This window comes from Dendropsophus ebraccatus, chromosome 6, assembly GCF_027789765.1.
Source record: "Dendropsophus ebraccatus isolate aDenEbr1 chromosome 6, aDenEbr1.pat, whole genome shotgun sequence".
In the NCBI taxonomy this organism is placed as follows: domain Eukaryota; kingdom Metazoa; phylum Chordata; class Amphibia; order Anura; family Hylidae; genus Dendropsophus; species Dendropsophus ebraccatus.
Genome location: NC_091459.1, coordinates 120,843,201 through 120,865,686, shown reverse-complemented (window position 1 = coordinate 120,865,686; position 22,486 = coordinate 120,843,201). Strand labels below are relative to the sequence as shown.

General features: G+C 43.5%; 1 protein-coding gene across 3 annotated transcripts in view; it reads left to right on the top strand.

Moving 5' to 3' along the window:
- ELP3 (elongator acetyltransferase complex subunit 3) overlaps nt 1-22,486 on the top strand; it is a 238,387-nt gene that overhangs the window by 174,436 nt on the left and 41,465 nt on the right. For all 3 annotated transcript variants that reach the window (XM_069975787.1, XM_069975786.1, XM_069975785.1), the window contains 2 exons: nt 8,979-9,140; nt 14,789-14,915. In XM_069975787.1, the coding sequence (XP_069831888.1) occupies nt 8,979-9,140; nt 14,789-14,915 (289 nt within the window). The remainder of the gene's footprint in view (nt 1-8,978; nt 9,141-14,788; nt 14,916-22,486) is intronic.

The following is a 22,486-nucleotide window of genomic DNA, read 5'->3' as shown; positions in this document are numbered from 1 at the left end:
AGTTTTATGTAGCTGAAAAAAAATCTGCATTCGGCCTGACTTTTACAACATTAAAGCTGCTCCCATGTCACAGATCAGTGCTCAATGCAAATGTGATCATTTTCAGATCTTTAAGGAGAACTCTGGGCTGGGGTGATTTTTGGCAGAGTGGTAGGGAGGATGAAAGTAGTGACAAGTTCTCACTTCCCCGCTGCAGTGCTGTTGGTGGTATCCCGCAGATCCAGTTCCCCGATCCTGGGCGCTTCTGGGTCTGAGTGGGGACCTGGGATGTCATGTGCCTATTTTGCACGTCCCAGGTACTCACTCAGACCCAGAAGCATGTTACTACTTTCTTCCTCCCCTTCCCCAGCCCGGAGTTCTCCTTTAACGACACCAGCAACTTCCTCGATTTGCATATTGCTATGGCTCATCCTTCTTGGCGATTACAGTATTGAGGAGTGTTTATTCAGACTACAACATCCTTCCTCACCAAATCTCCACAGAGTATCTGCAATTGTTGTTGTGTACTTTTCTCTTTTATGTTTTACTCGTAAAGGTTAGGTTGTGATTTTGCCGTTTGCTTGTCGAGATAAACATCGTCTGTCTCCTTTCGAATACATTAACATTTTATTCCACATATGCAGTTTGCTATTTTTTTTCCCAAAACCTAAAAGCCGTGAATTACCCAGCGTTTACCTACAGAAGGTTAGAAAAACACAACCGGCTGAGATGGTTATCCATCTCTCGTATAGTTACCTCATCATTCTTAGACTCCTCCGTGTAATCAGCCGCAACACGCGCCCGGCCCCTCTGACCTGCGTGTCTCAGCTAATCCCGAAAGACATTGATTGTACTAACAGAGATTGGATTAAGCCGGCCTGGGACTTAGGGTTATAGAAAAATACTGCTTATCTGCCTTACTATGCCCCAACCAAACGCAGAGCGCTCTTATCTCACCACATTAGTTCACAGTCCTTGTCAGCAACAACGCGGCCCCTGCTTGTCTCTTCTGAATCCCCGGTGACAGCACACCGATAGCTGATTGTGAGAATACAATAACCGCGAGGACGACAGAAAAGGATGAGCTCGTCGGAGGCCGAGAAGGACTCGCCGGCTTCTTTAAGAAGCTGAAAGCAAGATCTTGTATTCGACTGTGATGTTTTTGAAAAATTTTATCCTTTCACTACCGTTTACTTTGGGCGCAGGCATGAATTCTACTCTCTTCTCTCTCTCTTCTTTTATAGCTATCGATTGAAAGGGAGTTTTGTAAAAGCGCTTTGTTAACAGCATGTACTATTGTGTCTCCTCTTATTCTTTGTTAACAGGATGTACTGTTGTCTCCTCTCATTCTTTCTCTACCCGTCTATTTCTCACAGTTCATCAATGTAACATACCACCGGAACATATAATAGATAATTCCAGGCTCACTTCATCTGTCATACCTGACAACTCTCTTGACCGTGCATTGATTGTTGGTAGGCGGGAAGAAGAATAACTATTTTTAGGTAAAGCTTCCGGACCCTGAATATTTCTGGTATATTCTATTGTACACTATGAAGTTCCTTGTAATAAGTAGTTGACCATAGTAATTTAGAACCCTAACTTTACCTTATCTGTGATAGAGTGATCATGACAAGGTAGAAATTACAATTTTCTGGCAAAAAACATAAAACACACATAGTAATGGTCATGCGGGATGCAATTAAAGAGGCGGTGTACCAGATTGCAGCACCTTGCTCCATATTGCTTTATCCATTGTTGTACCAAGTTAAAGGGGTTATCCAGCGCTGCAAAAACATGGCCACTTTCCCCCTCTCTTTTCTCCAGATTGGGTGGGGTTTCAAACTCAGTTCCATTGAAGTAAATGGAGCTTTATTGCAAACCACACCTGAACGGCAGACAAGAGAGGGGGAAAAGTGGCCATGTTTTGTAGCGCTGGTAACCCCTTTTAAGGGAAACTAACAGCATGTTAGAAGCAACTAACCTGCTGATATTTCCCTATAGCAAGAGAAGAAAAGGGACATGTATAAAAAAAACATGTGCACACCAGGATGGTGAAGCATAGTAACAAAATTTTAAAACATAAAGCAAAACAGTCTATGGTATAGAGTGTGCACCCCACTGGACAAGGATGTAATAGATCCACAAAGAATGGTCCAGATATCAGGGAGTATTGGAAAAAAATAATAATGGCGAGAGTACAACAATAAAGCACAGTGCATACACATCATACAACCTATAAAGTATTGGGCCGTACGCCACGCGTATCACTGCTGCCTCGCAGCTTCGTCAGGAGTCAATGTCCCTACAGCGCACAGGGCCCTGAGGATGAAGGTAAGTTTTGTTGTTTTTTTTCTTCATCATCAGTGCAGTTTTCCTGTATATTGGAGCGGTGCTCTTGGCTGCTAATATTAGTTAAGAGGGGTGGATTAGTGCACTTGGGGCAGTACCCCTCCCCTTCCCCCCCAAGTGCACCTAAATGCCTCATTAGCATATGAAATCTGCTACTATCTTGAAAATATTAGTTTACTGAAAGAGTAGTAGATGCCTAGAACAAACTTCCAGCAGATGTGGTAAATCTTTAATAACTGGCTTTAAACCTGTCTGGGTTAAGTATCTATCCTAAGATAATCCTAAGAAAGTAAATATTAAATACTTGATGGACCAAGGGGTATTTTTCTGCTGACAATCTTCTATGTTTCTATGTGTAAAGTAAAAAACAACATTAAGTGTTTTTTTTTTTAAAGTGCATACCACTTTAAACCCATAGTCACCTTTAAGTCCCAGGTTTAATTTTTTCTTGGGGGAACTTGCTTCTGTAAACTGCTATAAAGCCTCTGATTCGCCTTTGTTGTTGTAGATGCCGCCCTCCCACTGTAAAGTGCCATTTTGTCCCATTTGGGTGGGTTTTTTGCTTATGAGACACACAGCTAGACCAGCACTTAAATAGCAAATTGCTGCCTTGATAATTGTAGCATTGAGCACCAACTATTTAAAAATTCTCCTCGCTTGGCCACGTTTGATTTCATATGCATAAATAATGATTGTAAGCAGCGATGATAGAAACAGTTAACTCCTTAAAGAGCCATGTGGATGTAAAGAAACATGTAGGATAAAGCATTGCCTAAAGATCAACTATGGGCAATGTTGTTGGGTTTTTCTTTTAAAACTACTATAATCCTGATCCTATGTACAAGAACATAACTACTATGATACTGCTCCCTATATACAAGAATATAACTACTATGATACTGCTCCTATATACAAGAATATAACTACTATAATACTGCTCCTATATACAAGAATATAACTACTATAATACTGCTCCTGTATATAAGAATATAACTACTATAATACTGCCCCCTATATACAAGAATATAACTACTATAATACTGCTCCTATGTACAAGAACATAACTACTATAACTAACTATACGCCAGACCTGACGAAGCGGGAGACCGCGAAAACGTTCGTCTGATTGCACCCGCTCCTCCACCTTCCCCCTTTCCTGCTACGTTCATTCCTGGACAAATAAAGGACTCTTTTTCGGCACAACAAGTGGTGAGTGACCGCCTCTATTTCTCTACCTGTTCCATGTTGGACTGTTTTCCTCTGGCGCCGAGCACCTCCACTAGCCGTAACCATATCCAGGTAGGAGCTAGCCGTCCATAGCACTGCTCACGGTGTGGGATTCCCCGTAGTGCCAGCCATCTAGCTCTCACCTTGTATAACTACTATAATACTGCTCCTATGTACAAGAATATAACTACTACGATACTGCTCCCTATATTCAAGACTATAACTACTATAATACTGCTCCTATATACAAGAATATAACTACTATAATACTGCCCCTATATACAAGAATATAACTACTATTATACTGCCCCTATATACAAGAATATAACTACTATAATACTGCTCCTATATACAAGAATATAACTACTATAATACAAACAGAGAGAGTAAAGAGACGTGCACTCACCAATATGGTATGCCGCTGGGGTGCTTTATTAGAGGTTACTTCCACATATGCAGGGAGGGGGAGGTGGAGGCAGGTGTATTCTCAGGAGTAGACAACAATCGTTTCACGTGTTCCCACGCTTCTTCCGGTCTACGGAATGACGCCATGCCACTAAGGAGGTGCTTAAATACATACAAGTGTAAGTGATGCAAACAGATTAAAATGAAATTCAAACAAAGGGTGCAAATTCATTGCGTTCGTTCAACCCTAAGGGTCCGAGCGCATTTAACTTTGAGATCCACAGAGTCTCTTTACGTAGCAGGTTGAGATGGCGATCTCCGCCCCCTGAGGACTGGTTAACTCTCTCCAAACCGCAGAATTTGAGACATCTGGTGTTACCCTGGTGGTCCACCAGGGTAACACCAGATGTCTCAAATTCTGCGGTTTGGAGAGAGTTAACCAGTCCTCAGGGGGCGGGGATCGCCATCTCAACCTGCTACGTAAAGAGACTCTGTGGATCTCAAAGTTAAATGCGCTCGGACCCTTAGGGTTGAACGAACGCAATGAATTTGCACCCTTTGTTTGAATTTCATTTTAATCTGTTTGCATCACTTACACTTGTATGTATTTAAGCACCTCCTTAGTGGCATGGCGTCATTCCGTAGACCGGAAGAAGCGTGGGAACACGTGAAACGATTGTTGTCTACTCCTGAGAATACACCTGCCTCCACCTCCCCCTCCCTGCATATGTGGAAGTAACCTCTAATAAAGCACCCCAGCGGCATACCATATTGGTGAGTGCACGTCTCTTTACTCTCTCTGTTTGTATTTCACTCATCTGCTTAGACGGAGCACCCCGAGCCAGGTAGCCGCAGCAGGGGCACCTCATTAGTCCCATCCCATTGTATCCGGTTGCCGGAGATTGCGAGGGCGGTGTGATCCATCTCTCCCCTTCTGTGATAACTACTATAATACTGCTCCTATATACAAGAATATAACTACTATAATACTGCCCCCTATATACAAGAATACAACTACTATAATACTGCCCCTATATACAAGAATATAACTACTATAATACTGCTCCTATATACAGGAATATAACTACTATAATACTGCTCCTATGTACAAGAATATAACTACTATAATACTGCTCCTATATACAAGAATATAACTACTATAATACTGCTCCTATATACAAGAATATAACTACTATAATACTGCCTCCTATATACAAGAATATTACTACTATAATACTGTCTCCCATATACAAGAATATAATTAATGTAAGTATCTATCTGCAGTCACTTTTCCGCTGATCAGGGATTGTATATTTGGCTCTTGTTCAGAAGGAGTTAAAGGATGGAAGAGTTGTTAGTGAGATGGTGTTTGCTCCTGTGTCAGGCTTTATGGTAACTTTACCTTATCTCTGTAATTGTCTTTCTGTTCATTAGAAATAAGATGATCTTGAATAAAGGACAATGCAGGATTATCCAATGATGGAGTCCTATAATCTGCATCATCTGTTATAAAGCTACTGAGTCACGGATGACAGACAACTATAAAAGGCAGACTTATGTATTTGTCACTTTTTATATTGGGCGTACAACTCTGGGAAAATAAAATCGCCTGAATGTGTGAACCGCTGTGGTCTTTGAGGCTGATGAATACCTATAATTTATTGCTGTACCAATAAGACATAGCGGGAGGGCTGTAGAGTGGGCTATTAATGTGCAGCATAGAGGTGTGGATGCAAAATACTGCTTGGCAATGGATTTAATTGGTCTTAAAAAAACAAAATTTTAGGCCTTTTTGTAGTTAGCGTTTCTGACTTTAAAGTTTAATATACAGTGGTACCTTGGTTTAAGAGTAACTTGGATTGAGAGCACTTTGAGCTCACAGTTTTTCACAATTTTAACTTAGTATAAGAGTATTGCTTTGGTTTAAGAGCTCCCTGTACCGGGTGGGAGGGGAAGTGGGGGAGCGGCATGGCCTGCATAGCCAAGTTTACAGCACTGTACTCTTACCCAGGAACTCTCCCTCACCTTCCAAATCATAGCAGATCCACCTTAGGCTAGGGCTTGCATCAGGGGACAGGACTGTGGAGGTAAACTCTCCATAGCTGTAACACTTCTCTCCCTGGACAGAGAGTGCTGCTTTACTGTGCCTACATCTGCCCTGCTCATTCCTTCATGCTCCCTGCAGTCTCTGTCAGCCATTGTGTTTCCCATCCTCTCCATTCCTGCTATAATGTGCCTGCACTTACACTCAGCTATACACACGGCTACTATAATGTGCCTGCACTTACACTCAGCTATACACACGGCTATAATGTGCCTGCACGCACACTCCGCTATACACACTGGTGCTATAATGTGCCTGCACGCACACTCAGCTATACACACTGGCGCTATAATGTGCCTGCAATTACACTTAGCCATTAAAACTGCTGTATATAAAGTTTCTGCCACTGTCCTCCTTCACAGCTCTGTGATTCTCACTTCCTGTTTGGTCCATGCTGAACACACACCCCTTCCCCATTGCTGTCATGTGACCACACACTCTGGTTGTTTCTACAAACTGCTGCTGTTTTTTCAGGTTTATGCTCTTACTATACATTATACTCCACATGCTGATTGCTATACTGTACAGTAACGTATAATATCACATATTCAGCCATTTCTCATTGTTTCATTTGTTTTACATGTTATTCAGAATAAAAAATCATTATTTTTGGGGTGTGGAACCAATTGTCTGCCTTTTTATGAATTCTTATGGGAAAATTTGCTTTGATGTAAGAGTGGATTTGGATTACAAGCGTGGTCCTGGAACGAATTATGCTTGTAATCCAAGGCACCACTGTATCATTTTCATTGTAATGTGGAATTACAGCGAACAATTGACAATAATTTTAGGTTCAGATCTAAATCAATGGCATACGCACGATTTTTTGATTGTTGTCTGCAATTACACAGAACGATTATTGTTTAAATTCAAACGATATAACAATTTTTTGCACGATAATCGTCCTGTGTAATAGGGTCCTAACAGAATGGCAATGCAAAAAGATTTAACCCGTACCTGTCACTACAAATATCTTTTGACTTGTCAAAGGTTATTCATCACAGCAGGTCTAATTGCTGATCGGGAGATATAGCCCGTTCCGTCAATATTTCTCAGTGGAAGTATGAGAAAATATTGATGGAATAAGCGGCCCAGCTGGGCAGTGGATGGCGCTGCCACTATCTCTCCCCAACTATATCTTCTGATCAGAGCGCGTCTCAGCAGTGACACCAGTCGTGGTCAACAACTTTTGACATTTCAGGTGACGTGTCAAAAATTAGGCTGGGTTCACACTTTTTTTTTTTTTTTTTTTTTTGTAAATCTTTATCAAATTTTTTACAATTATAAGTGTGCTCTCCACAAAAATATCACAAAAACATAACAACGCAATAGAGCCAAAGCAAACCAACATTATTTCTATATTCACAAACATTATAACACGTTTTTTTCATCCGTTTTTACAAAAAGGAGGGTATAACAGAAGCACTTGTGTGCATCAGTTTTGATCCGTTTATTTCCATTGTAAAAAAAAAATTTTTTTTTGTTTAATGAAAGTCAATGGAAAAACGGGTGAAAGTCAATGGATCAAAATGGGTGCAACCAAATGATACCAACCGGTAATGTTCAGCTCAAAGCTGTAGTATGTGTACAGTCAGCTCGACCAAATTATTTGCTGGTCTGGTTTTTAAGACAGATTTCATAAAAAAAAATAAAATAAAAAATAAAAATATATATAAAATAAACACAACCTCTTCTTTGTGATGGTATTTCTTTAAGATGGGCTTGTGGGGAAATCTATTAGCCCAGTATCAACATCTTCTATTGACAGAAAAGTGTTGCTTGCGTGGGAGTCTAAAAGCGAACGTTCTCAGCGTCTGCTCAATCTGAAAAAATAAAAAAATATAATTAGTTTTATTAAGGGTGAGCCGTATGTCCGGGATCTTAGGCTGCCAGACGCAGACTAGCTTATTGATGGGAAAAAAAAATCTGCAATTCAACCCTGCGTGATAAGCTTTAATTTGTCACACGCGAGTGATCCGCCAGGCCGACCGTTCCCTTCTGCCCTGAAATATCAGCTCAACTTCTCAACTAGGAAGATTTTGTATGTAAATGAAAATTTACAGCGCTTTCTTAATTTGTGTTTGTTGAATTTTTTTATGTATTTTTTTTTTTTTACACAGGAAAAATAAATATTGGTAATTTGTGAAGGTTGTGCAAATCACAGATTGCCCACCACTGTATTATTTTATATTCTAACTCCTATACTCCATACTCTTCAGGGAGAGTTCACACGGAGCAAAAGTGGTGGAATTCCATTGCTTTTGTTCCACGTGAACTGGCCCTCATACTTTGGTCTGCCATACCCAACACTTGCGGTATAATGTGTATGGGGCTCTCCCGATCGTTCACTGACAGATGATGTTGGTGCTGATACGAGTCAGACATGATCACTGCCTGACCCCTTAAGGCCATATTCCACGGAAAAATTATCGTCCGTATTCAGCCAATATCGGTCGTTACGGCCGATAATCGGCCTGTGGAATAGAAGGCAACGATCAGCCAATATCGTTCATGTCGGCTGATCGTTGTGTTGTTTGTCTTTTAAACATGTTGAAAGGCAAACGACTCATACAGCAACGATCTGCTGCCGTCGTTCCGTGGAATAAGAGCGGCGGCAGCAGACTGCTGCTGTACGCTATGGGCTGCCCGGACGATCTAGCGATCACCTGGGAAGCCCCCCTGCAGCTCACTCCCCCCCCCCCCCCCCCCCCCCCCCTGGACTCACCCGCTCGCTGTTGCCGCGTGGAGTCTTTAGCTTCCGCTAGAGAAGCCCCTTCCCATAGTGCCGAGCGTTTTTTCTCTACAATCCCTAATGAATACTATTCCACCCATCTGTTAAAGAGAACACAGGATCCATCTGCCAAAGTTTTTAACGTAGTTTACCCTTTTTATTCTGTTGTTGTCCCCTCAGGTATTCAGAAAGGAGTAACACAAAGTGCGTGGGAATCACTATTGAGACCCGACCGGATTACTGCCTGAAGCGTCACCTGAGTGACATGTTGTCTTATGGCTGCACCAGGCTGGAGATAGGAGTCCAGAGCGTGTATGAGGATGTGGCAAGAGATACCAACCGGTAAGTGGTGTGTGTGTGTGTATGGGGTGAATTTTTTTTTATTTTATAGGCGCATAACTCATGTATGTGGTAAATGCTTCAATAATTTTTATTGTTTGAACCACATAGTATTTTCATCTTGTGTTAAGGCCCTATTACACCCCAATAGGAGTGGCGGCAGCAGATCGCTGCTATATTCTATGGGCTATTAAGTGATCAGCCGGGTGACCCCTCAATTGCTCGCTGCCACCATGTGTATTGGCTGACAGCGCTCGTTTGCTCCTCACCTGTTTGCTGCCTCCGCGTGTATTAGGGCCTTTACAGCTAAAAGCTGAATTCGTTTTTTATGCACACTACAAGTCCCATTGTCTTCTAGGCGCTCTCCATTGAATCCCAGTGCTACACTTCTTATACACTTTCAGTAGTCATGGGACAAACACGTTGTTCCTACTAACTCACCCAATGAGCCTGCTTGGCCATGAAGATGAGCTGCTGCCAGACACCTCTGTTTCCACAGGATATAAGCAGCTGTTAAAAGACAGGACCTGTCGAAATACAACATGTTGGATCTTTCTTTACCATCTCATAATGTGTATGGGTATTTTTTTCTTTCAAATCAACAAACTGCAAATTACATCTGTTTAAAAATCTTATGTCTCCCAGTACTTATCAGCTGCTGTATGTCCATCAGGAAGTTGTGTATTCTTTCCAGTCTGACACACTGCTCTCTGCTGCCACCTCTGTCCATGTCAGGAACTGTCCAGAGCAGTTGAGGTTTTCTTTGGGGATTTACTACTGCTCTGTACAGTTCTTGACATGAACAGAGGTGGCAGCAGAGACCACTGTGTCAGGCTGGAGAGAACACACCACTTTCTGCAGGACATACAGCAGCTGATAAGTACTGGAAGACTGATGATTTTTAAATAGACGTAAATTACAAATCTGTAAAACTTTCTGACACTAGTTGATTTGAAAGACATTTGTTTTTTTCCGGAGTACTTTTAATTTCCATCTCATCCTGTCCTTTTCCTCTGGAGCTTAGCTGTATCTGGTAATGGCTACCTTCAGTTTTTCTGTGCTGGTTTAGTCTCTTGTAGTTTTTAATAATTGTGTTCTTACAACTATGGGGTACTGACCTGCTGCTGGGCTTATTCTTACAGAAATCAGTCAGAAGTGGAGCTGCAGTGTAAAGCATAAGGATGGGACAGAGCAGCAGCCTCAGCCTCTGATACTGGAGTTAATACTACCCCCACCATAAGGAAGCATAGTTATAAAGCAGGTGTCTAGAAGCAGTGACTTTTGCGTATTCTAGTAGTTTATATATTAAGAAGAGTAGAGATTTTAGCCTAGGGTTAGTATTCTCGGACATATTGTCCCCCATCTAGCAGAGGTTTAGATGTGACGCACTGCAGCCTGCCTGACTTCATAGAAACTTCTATAGCTGATTCCGAGCCTTTACTAATACGACGAGTTAGAATAAGCTTTTCACAAGTCTGCAAAGTGTGAGCGAGCGCGTGGGTGCGGGAAGATGGGAGATAAGCGTCCTGTTAAGGTGCCAGATCAGCGCAATCAATAAACCTTTTAACTGTAAGACTTATAATCTTGGCTTTCCTTGACCTCTATTATATTACTGCCTGTCCTTGTCACAAGCCGCCGCACCGCTGCCAGAAGTCTCGTCCTCAGTCACAATAAACTGCACACACGGGAGCAAGGAACAAGTTCCTACTTGGCCCGAAATACATGGCGCAACGTGACTGAATGAGGAGATCGTCCTTACTGGTTACACTGGGCGTCTGGTCTGATAGAAGGAAAAGTTCTGTATATTTCTAAAGCTTCTCAAGATTCTTTCCTATTATTATTGAATAGAAATAATGGGGGAGATTTATCAAACATGGTGTAAAGTGAAACTGACTCAGTTGCCCCTAGCAACCAATCAGATTCCACCTTTCATTTTTAAAAGAATCTGTGAGGGATAAAATGTTAAATCTGATTGGTTGTTAGGGGCAACTGAGCCAGTTTCCCTTTACACCAGTTTGATTATCTATCTATCTATCTATTACCCATCTATCTATCTATTCCATTAAGGACTCATATCTTATGGGCACTTTCTAGTGACGTTAATTATATAAAGTATTTTTTCCCCATCAGATAATATCATATATATATATATATATATATATATATATATATATATATATATATATACACAGTGGTACCTCTGTTTAAGAGTAACTTGGATTGAGAGCGTTTTGCAAGAAGAGCTCACAGTTTTTCAAAATTGTGACTTGGTTTAAGAGCTCCCTGTACTGGGTGGGAGGGGAGTGGGGACGGGGCATGATCTGCATAGTACTCTGACCCAGGAAGTCTCCCTCATCTTACAAATCATAGCAGATCCACTTCAGGCTGGGTCTCACATCAGGGGACAGGACTGTGGAGGTAATATCTCTATAGCTGTAACCCCTCTCTCCCCAGACGGAGAGTGCTGCATTTATGTACCCACATCTGCCCTGCTCATTCCTTCTTGCTCCCTGCAGTCTCTGTCAGCCCTTGTGTTTCCCATCCTCTCCATTCCTGCTGTAGACTGCCTGCACTTACACTCAGATATACACACTGTTTCTATAATGTGCCTACACTTACACTCAGCTATACACACTGCTGCTATAATGTGCCTGCACTTACACTCAGCTATACACACTGCTGTATAGAAAAGTTTCTGTCACTGTCCTCCTGCACAGCTCTGTGATTCTCACTTCTTGGTATCTAAAAACTGCGGCTTTTTTTTAATTCTTATGCACAGTCCTGGAAAAAATTATGCTCGTAATCCAAGGCACCACTGTGTGTGTGTGTGTGTGTGTGTGTGTGTGTATATATATAAAATATATATATATATATATATATATATATATATAGATATAGATATAGATATAGATATAGATATAGATAGATATAGATAGATAGATAGATAGATAGATATAGATATATAGATAGATAGATAGATATAGATATATATAGATGAATCAGTACTCGGATGTGCTTTGTTTTCATCACACAAGTTTGTCCTTCCGGATAACGCAGGAGCGTCCGGACTTTGATAAGTGCTTTGTCTCCCTGAGGATCGTTGTGAAAAGAATAGAGAAATCATAAAAGTTTACCCTGAGCACATAAGAGGCTCTTACTCATCTGTAAGGAAAGTGAATTATCCTGTCTATTAGTTGCCCATGAAGTGCCATCATTAATGGAGAAAGCCATTCATTAGATCTTTATTATGTAACCTCCGGCCCTGTACTAAAATCTATATAATAGATGGGACACCTTAGTCAGTCCCCCACCGCTCGCTTACATGGCTGTCCTGAATGTTAATCATTCTTTGCCATACTGAAGAGGAGGTGACCTGCGCTGGAGAGGACACCTGTGTGATAAGTGCAGATCCCTACAGGCTTCATATTGAGAGAACACACATGTTTTCAAGTCTCTCTCAATTTAAAAATCTTCTATACGAGTCTAAGTCTCCATGGTTACAGACTATAAACAAACCAACAACAAATAGCCATCATCAATGTATGTACACAGTGATCCCACCAGCATAATAGTGAGCGCAGCTCTGGAGTATAATACAGGATATAACTCAGAATCAGTACAGGATAAGTAATGTATGTACACAGTGACCCCACCAGCAGAATACTGAGTTCAGCTCTGGGTTATAATACAGGTTGTAACTCAGGATCAGTACAGGATCAGTAATGTAATATATGTACACAGTGACCCCACCAGCAGAATAGTGAGTGCAGCTCTGGGGTATAATACAGGATGTAACTCAGGATAAGTACAGAAGTAATGTAATGTACACTACCGTTCAAAAGTTTGGGGTCACCCAAACAATTTTGTGTTTTCCATGAAAAGTCACACTTGTTCACCACCATACGTTGTGAAATGAATAGAAAATAGAGTCAAGACATTGACAAGGTTAGAAATAATGATTTGTATTTGAAATAACATTGTTTTTACATCACACTTTGCTTTCGTCAAAGAATCCTCCTTTTGCAGCAATTCCAGCATTGCACACCTTTGGCGGTCTAGCTATTAATCTGTTGAGGTAAGCTGGAGAAATTGCACCCCACGCTTCTAGAAGCAGCTCCCACAAGTTGGATTGGTTGGATGGGCACTTCTGGCGTACCATACGGTCAAGCTGCTCCCACAACAGCTCAATGGGGTTCAGATCTGGTGACTGCGATGGCCACTCCATTACCTATGATAGAATACCAGCTGCTGCTTGTGCTGTAAATAGTTCTTGCACAATTTGGAGGTGTGTTTAGGGTCATTGTCCTGTTGTAGGATGAAATTGGCTCCAATCAAGCGCTGTCCACTGGGTATGGCATGGCGTTGTAAAATTGAGTGATAGCCTTCCTTACTCAGAATCCCTTTTACCCTGTACAAATCTCCCACCTTACCAGCACCAAAGCAACCCCAGACCATCACATTACCTCCACCATGCTTAACAGATGGCGTCAGGCATTCTTCCAGCATCTTTTCATTTGTTCTGCGTCTCACAAACGTTCTTCTTTGTGATCCAAACACCTCAAACTTGGATTCATCCATCCACAACACTTTTTTCCAGTCTTCCTCTGTCCAATGTCTGTGTTCTTTTGCCCAATCTTTTTCTTTTATTGGCCAGTCTCAGATATGGCTTTTTCTTTGCCACTCTGTCCTGAAGGCCAAAATCCGGCAGCCGCCTCTTCACTGTAGATGTTGACACTGCTGTTTTGCTGGTACTATTTAATGAAGATGCCAGTTGGGGACCTGTGAGGCGTCTGTATCTCAAACTAGAGACTCTAATGTGCTTATCTTCTTTCTTAGTTGTGCAACGCGGCCTCCCACTTCTTTTAATACTCTGGTTAGAGCCTGTTTGTGCTGTCCTCTGAAGGGAGTAGTACACACCGTTGTAGGAAATCTTCAATTTCTTAGCAATTTCTCGCATGGAATAGGCTTCATTTCTAAGAAAAAGAATAGAACCGTCGAGTTTCATATGAAAGTTCTCTTTTTCTGGCCATTTTGAGCGTTTAATTGACCCCACAAATGTGATGCTCCAGAAACTCAATCTGCTCAAAGGAAGATCAGTTTTGTAGCTTCTGTAACAAGCTAGACTGTTTTCAGATGTGTGAACATGATTGCACAAGGGTTTTCTAATCATCAATTAGCCTTCTGAGCCAATGAGCAAACACATTGTACCATTAGAACACTGGAGCGATAGTTGCTGGAAATGGGCCTCTATACACCTATGTAGATATTGCTCCAAAAACCAGACATTTGCAGCTAGAATAGTCATTTACCACATTAGCAATGTATAGAGTGTATTTGTTTAAAGTTAGGACTAGTTTAAAGTTATATTCATTGAAAAGTACAGTGCTTTTCCTTAAAAAATAAGGACATTTCAATGTGACCCCAAACTTTTGAATGGTAGTGTATGTACACAGTGACCCCACCAGCAGAATAGTGAGTGCAGCTCTGGGGTATAATACAGGATGTAACTCAGGATCAGTACAGGATACTTCCCCTAAGACTGCATTTGATAGATTTCCTTGGAAATTGCTGTTTTCCTCTAGAATCCTTATCTCATTCTTTTAGTACTTGGGATGTTTGTATTTAGCTTCCACTTCTTTCTTTTATTTCAGAGGTCACACGGTGAAGGCGGTGTGTGAATCCTTTCACATGGCCAAGGATGCCGGCTTCAAGGTGGTTTCTCACATGATGCCCGATCTGCCAAATGTGGGGCTGGAGCGGGATATTGAACAATTCATAGTAAGTAACCAGATACGGTCATAATAGACTGAATTACCCCATTTTTACAACCTTCATGTCTACTGTGTAGACAGTAGAGCCTGGGTGCGTAACATAACATCAGTGATTTGTATTCTGGGGATCAGTCTCAGTTATGAATCCATATTAGATGAGGAAAATCCGGTGATCAGAGCGACTTGTGCAAGGCCTAGTCACTGTGGTTGGACTAACCAGGTAAGGATTTCATGTAACGCTGTGGAGAATTTTCTGGAAAAGGTGCCTGACCTAGTGTCTGACTAATGTGTCTGAACCAGTGGTGCAGCTATAGGGGTTGCAGCGTTCGCCATGGCGCCTACGCTAGGGGGGCCCGCACGGCCCCCCTTGCCACTTGTCTCTGAGCAGCTGCAGCCGCGCAGCTTTTCGGGATGCAGAAATCGCTTTGATGTTCCGCCTGCACAGTGAGCGGGCGGAACATTAAAGCGATCAGAATACAGGAGCAGGACCTGTCAGCGTCCTCCTCCTGTTTTCCCTCCCATAGGCTGCCAGCACTTCATACCAGCAGCCTATGGGAGGCCGGGCCGTGACCTCTCCGGCAGGCGTGATGATGTGACGTCATCACGCCTGCCGGAAGTCCCGTCCCTGCGGCTCGCAAGATGGAGCCCGAAGAGGAGGAAGAGCTGCTGCCTGCAGCCACAGCGCGGATTAGGTGAGTAGGATGTTTGTTTTTTTAGGGGCACCTCTGGGGGCATTATTAGTATATGGGGGCACCTCTGGGGGCATTATTAGTATATGGGGGCACCTCTGGGGGCATTATTAGTTCATTGGGGCACCTCTGGGGGCATTATAAGTATATGGGGACACCTCTGGGGGCATTATTAGTATATGGGGGCACCTCTGGGGGCATTATTAGTTCATGGGGGCACCTCTGGGGGCATTATTAGTATATGGGGGAACCTCTGGGGGCATTATTAGCTCATGGGGGCACCTCTGGGGGCATTATTAGTTCATGGGGGCACCTCTGGGGGCATTATTAGTATATGGGGGCACCTCTGGGGGCATTATTAGTTCATTGGGAGCACCTCTGGGGGCATTATTAGTATATGGGGGCACTTTTGTGGGCATTATTAGCTCATGGGGGAACCTCTGGGGGCATTATTAGTTCATGGGGGCACCTCTGGGGGCATTATTAGCTCATGGGGGCACAGCAGGGAATCCTACATACAGGGGGCACAGCAGGGGATCCTACATACAGGGGCACAGCAGGGGATCCTACATACAGGGGGCATCCCACACAGCGCAGTTACTATGGGAGCCTATAGGAGGAAGAAAGGAAAGGAAGTTGGTAGAAATGTGCGGAGCCTGAATTGTTTGTCTCGCAGGTTCTGAAAAGATGAAATGTATCTGGAAGAAATCATCATGGAGGTCTTGGCCGGATGGAGAGGAAAAGGGAAAGTGACGCCTCAGATCACAGAAGACGTCACCTGTGAGTCCCTGTATGACACTTTTCTTATTTTGTAGAACATTATTTAGTAGGGGTGCCCCGAGGTGACAGCTACTACATTATCTGTACTCAGAGATATCACTGTATTATCTGTATTATTACATAGATCTGCAGGTGACATCTACATTATCTGTACTCAGAGATATCACTGTGTTATCTGTGCTGTTACATAGGACTGCAGGTGACTACTACATTATCTGTACTCAGAGGGATATCACTGTTATCTGTGGTGTTACATAGGACTGCAGGTGATATCAGGTGACTTCTCCAGGTTGCAGAAGTTCAAACTTCATCGTGCCCTGCTGACCGTTTATTATGGGAGTTGTAGTTTTGCAGCATGTGGCTCTTCAGGTTGCAGCGCTACAACCCCCATCGTTTCCAACTGGCAGTTTATGATGAGAGTTGTAGTTTTGCAGCTGGAGAGTCAAAGATTGGAATACAATGATTAGACAATGACACAGTACAGTCCATTAATTATAGGGGGCAGTAGTGCAGTACATGAGGTGGAGGCAGTGTCAGTGCATTAGAACATGGTGGCACATTAGAGTAATTGGATATAACGTTAGATATGACTTTGCCTGATCGGGTGAGATGGGGGGCCCCAAGCTAACATTTTGCACCAGGGCCCAATAGCCTTTAGCTACGCCCCTGGTCTGAACCCACAACTCGCGTCCCCTGAGCATGGACCACCTATAACAATAGATGACCAGCACCAATGATAATGTGTATAAGGAGAACAGAAAGAAGAGTCACCAGGTGGCAAAAAAAAATATAATTGAGCTGCAGAGGAACATGGCCGGTCAGATGGATCCAGATCTCTGTGAAGAAACATGGCCGGTTAGATGGATCCAGATCTCCGTGGAGAAACATGGCTGGTCAGATGGATCCAGATCTTTGTGGAGAAACATTGCCGGTTAGATGGATCCAGATCTCCGTGGAGAAACATGGCCGGTCAGATGGATCCAGATCTTTGTGGAGAAACATTGCCGGTTAGATGGATCCAGATCTCCGTGGAGAAACATGGCCGGTTAGATGGATCCAGATCTCCGTGGAGAAACATGGCTGGTCAGATGGATCCAGATCTTTGTGGAGAAACATAGCCGGTTAGATGGATCCAGATCTCCGTGGAGAAACATGGCCGGTTAGATGGATCCAGATCTCCGTGGAGAAACATGGCCGGTTAGATGGATCCAGATCTCTGTGGAGAAACATGGCCGGTCAGATGGATCCAGATCTTTGTGGAGAAACATGGCCGGTCAGATGGATCCAGATCTCTGTGGAGAAACATGGCCGGTCAGATGGATCCAGATCTCTGTGGAGAAACATGGCCGGTCAGATGGATCCAGATCTCTGTGGAGAAACATGGCCGGTCAGATGGATCCAGATCTCTGAGGAGAAACATGGCCGGTCAGATGGATCCAGATCTCTGTGGAGAAACATGGCCGGTTAGATGGATCCAGATTTCTGTGGATAAATATGGCCTGGTCATATGGATCCAGATCTCTGAGATAAAAAAATCGCTGGTCAGATGGCTTCAGATCAGTGTGGCACCATGCTGATATGGGGATGGGATAGAATTTGGCACAATCACCATGAATTGATGAGCCCTTCTTGTCAGATGTAAACAGTTCATGCTAGTGGAGGTGGTTTAATGTTGTTAGGAATGTTTTTTGGTGCACCCAGGTTGCTGTTATACCTGTGGAGGGATGGTTTTGTCAGTAGGGCTTACGTAATAATTGTGGCTGACCATATAAATCCTTCTATAGTGGCTGTTTCCCCTGTAGCAGAAGACGACTGTCAGCAGGATGATGCACCATACACAAGGGTTGTATAGCCATTAGTTTGCTGCAGAAACATGACGGTGAGATTTCCTTGCTTTCCTTGCCATTACAGTCCCCAAATCTCAATCCTATAGACATCTCGGGGACAAGGTAAGACAGGCTGTTGAGGGCAGGTTGGGACCTCCATCCAATAAATGGTGATCCTGTCCGTACGGGCCAATATTCCTGCAAAAAGATTTCATTACCTAGTGGAATCTATGACGTGATAAACTGCTGTGGTCTTTGTGGCAGATGCAACTCACTGCTAGATGCGGACTCTAATAAGGTGGCCATTCAGTGTTTGTGTCAACGTGGGCACTGTGTAAAACGGTACAATGTCCCCATATGGTAGATGACTGATTTGTTGTGTGTATTGTCTAATTTGCTGAGCACCAGACAGTCGACCTGTGTGATTCTGCCACTGGCACCAGGACGTTATTGGTGGACAAGTCACTGACTGTTTCCCAAGTAGCATTCTGGTTACAGGTTTTTGGGTTGTTCTACTTTCTCCATTAAACAAGTTTTATAGCTGTTCCTATCATTGCCGGTGTCGATTTGGCCTCCTTCCTGTAATTCTAGTGAGTCAGCCGCCTCTGCTCTGGACTCTGCGGTCAATAGGACTTGTACGGTGAGCGGCTGCAGAGGCTCGTGATGCCACGGATAAGATAATTAAATTAATAGTTGTAATAAATCACAGCCTCTCCAGTCAGGATTAATGGGGCCTGTGCGGACCTGACACCTCATTCCCCCAGCACGATATCTCTCCCTCTCTATGAGGGATGAGGTGACACCTTCAACGAAACGGACAGGAAGGGAGAGCGCTCATAAATCACAGGGACCGCGAGTCGTAAACACACAAGTCAATATCAAAGATGCCGTTTACAAGGGGGGGGACTCCCTGATAGGGCGGCTCCTATTGACTCTCATCATTTCCCAGCAAAGTCAGCAGTTCCTGCCCAGTCCTTGGTCCGATCATGATCCAGGCTTATGCTGTGACAGCAACCTTCTAGTTAACTCTTCTCTGAGATCTACCTTGTGATGTCTCATGATGTAACTGTATGTAGCTTCAGAGAAGGTGATGAAATCATGTTAAATGAGATGCAAACTCCATATACAAATGTGCACAACTTATGGATCTGCTATGCCACAAAGCTTTATTCTTACGTTACTCTCCTTTACTTAATAGAATTGCATTTTTGGTTTATTTTTGACCCGAAAAATGGCTCAAAACCGCCACTTAACAGTTTAAAATGGACAAAAAATGGCTTTTTCTTTTCTGTGATAAAATAATTTCATTATGTCGTTTCTTAAGGCTGCAAATAAGACATTGACTGTAATGCCTATGAAGTACACTGCAAAGATGAGGGAATTATTGGTCAGGATTTGTCCATTTTTAGAGACCAAAATGAGGGAATTGTATGCCGTTACACAATGTAGCTTTGTAGCTCAGTTTCATGTATATTCCATAATAAAGGGGCTTTTGGATTGTCAAGTTTCTTCTCTTGATCCCTTTTATTTTTGTATTCAGGCTTGTTCAGCGAGGAGCCGTCATCAGATGTATAGTTAATGTATGCGCCGGTAGACATGAAGCAGAATATTTGCTGGGAAATGAATTATAACTTCTTGTGCACCGTTGCGTGATGGACTCCCACACACTGAATTTAGAAATTATTCCTTGCCATAAAAATCCAGTAGAATTGCAGACTGTGACTGTTATAGACGTCCCGGCACAGGACTGACAGCCAGGATGGGATAGGCAGCGCCGCTAGTCTACTGTGACACATAATCCTCTTTATAAATAATTCTACCGGGTGGAACGTGAAGTTTTTAACCTTCCCATCACATAGATGATCTGTCGCTTCCAATAGCTTTTCCTTTTTTATTTCCTCTCTGCATCAAAGAGGAGCTCCCAGCCTTCGCGTTTTTCAGTGTCCAGCCTGTCGGTAACACCCCAAGGAGCCGGGGACGTCTTTAGAAGCCTCAGCCAATGTTGTTGCTTCTGAGTTCTCACTGGCCCAAAATGCTGTTTATAGAAGAACAAGAAGGTGGGGACCTCTGTTCTTTAAGAAGATCAGTCCTCCTCTTATTTGACAAGCCCAACCGCATGGCCTCCATAAATGAGACTACAATAGAGCTTTGTGGTTTAAGTGAGAAGCAGTATATTTAGAGAAAGGGAAGCTCTGTGTGACCCACTATGGCGGTAGTATCATGGTTTGGGCCAAGACAGCCTGCAATTACTGATGGAACAATTAATTTTTAATTACACCTGCAAATTTGTAAGGAAACTATCAGGATATCTGAACCTTAAAGGGAATCTGTCAGCACTTACGGCCCTATTACATGGGACGGTTATCGTGCTGAAAAATCGTTATATAGTTTAAATTTAAAGGATAATTGTTTCATGTAATCGCAGGCAATGATCGAAAAATCGTTCGTGTATCACGAATTGTTGATTTAGATCTGACCCTAAAATCATTGTTAATTGTTCGTTTATCGTTGAGCGTAATTCCAAGTAATTCATTCTTGTAACGTTGTAACCACCCTAGCTAACTATCGTTCTGTGTAATATGGTGAACGATTTCAGGTTAACGGTAAACAGTCTCATTTGCGATCTTAAAGGACCCTCAGACCCGACCACAGTTGCTGAGAGTGTTATATAGGTGACAATACCCAAGCGTCATGGTACCTCTGGTTTATTTATCCATGCAACAATTCTATTTTTTCTTACTGGAATCTCTGTCACATCGAACCCCCCCCCCCTCCCCCCACTTCCATTTGAATAATTTGTCTCAGCCTCCAGTTTGTAAGCCACCAATGTAAAGGGCTGTAAGCACCTGCACCCTAAACCCAGGCAGGCGTCATACCCAAGAAGAGCAGCTGAAGCCAATTTCCATTAATGCGAGTACCGCTCTTCCTGGCTATGGCTTAGAATGCAGGAGACGCATGGCCCTTTACATTAGCGGTGTGTGAACTAGAAGCCGAAACCAAATTATTCAAATTATTTCAAAGAGGGAGGAGGAACCAGGGATTAGGCGTGACAGAGTGTAGCATGACCTCAGAACCCCAACCTCTTTTTGACTCGATTAGGGTATGTTTACACTGAGTAAAACAGGCTCAATTCTGTGCTGACAGATTCCCTTTAAGAGATTGTGAGTGATGCCGCAAAGTAATGACCCAAAGCACACTACGCAATTGTACCGAAGAAGGGTTAAGAAGAATAAAATTAAGTTTTCGGATGGCTGAATCTGATAGTAATGTTGTGGAGGGAGCAGAAGTGAGCAGCTCATGGGGCTACCACTGTACTGTATATACAGGACCTAATAGGGAGCATAGACAGGGTTGTGCTGATAATATATACATACCTCCCAACCGTCCCGGATCCGGCGTGACAGTCCCGGTTTTCGGGTGCTGTCCCCCACCCCGGCCGGGCCCAGGTGCTGCACCGGCAGTTGCCGGGTGCAGAGTGCGGCCCTTTTACTGTGAGCGACACCTTCTGGCCGGGCGTATGTCGCTCCTGATGCTGAGGAGGCCATGCACAGGCTTCTGGTGCAGGCTTCCTCTTCCAGCCCAGCAGCGCCCACACTCCTCTCCTGCTTGGCACAGATGATGTCACATCTGGTGCCAAGAAGGAGAGAAGAGTGCAGGCGCCGTGGAGCTGGAAGGGGAAGCCCATAGTTGCCAAGAGTCCCGGGTATGACCCGGTAAGCCCTGTCCCCATTGCAGTAAGCCCCCCCCCCCCGGCACCCACCACGGGGCTAACTAACCAGCAGAGTACACAGGGCCAGAGGAGGAGAGACGCTATGGACAACTGGAAATATGGTAAGTGTAATGGGTCAGTCAGCTTACTTACCATGTTTCCAGTTGTCCATGGCATCTCAACTCCTCTGGCCCTGTGTACTCTGCTCAGAAGCCTGCACCAGCAGCTCCACGAGATTGAGTACTAAGAGGCATACTAAGAGGGTACTAAAGGGCATACTAAGGGGGTACTATGGGGGTACTAAAGGGCATACTAAGGGGGTACTAAAGGGCATACTGAGGGAATACTAAGGGGGTACCAAGAGGGTACTAAGGGGGTACTAAGAGGCATACTAAGGAGGGTACTAAAGGGCATACTAAGAAGGTACTATGGGGGTACCAAAGGGCATACTGAGGGGGTACTAAGGGGCATACTAAAAGGATACCAAGGGGGGTACTAAGGGGGTGCTAAAGGGCATACTAAGAAGGTACTAAAGGGGGTACTGAGGGGCATACTAAGAGAATACTAAGGGGGT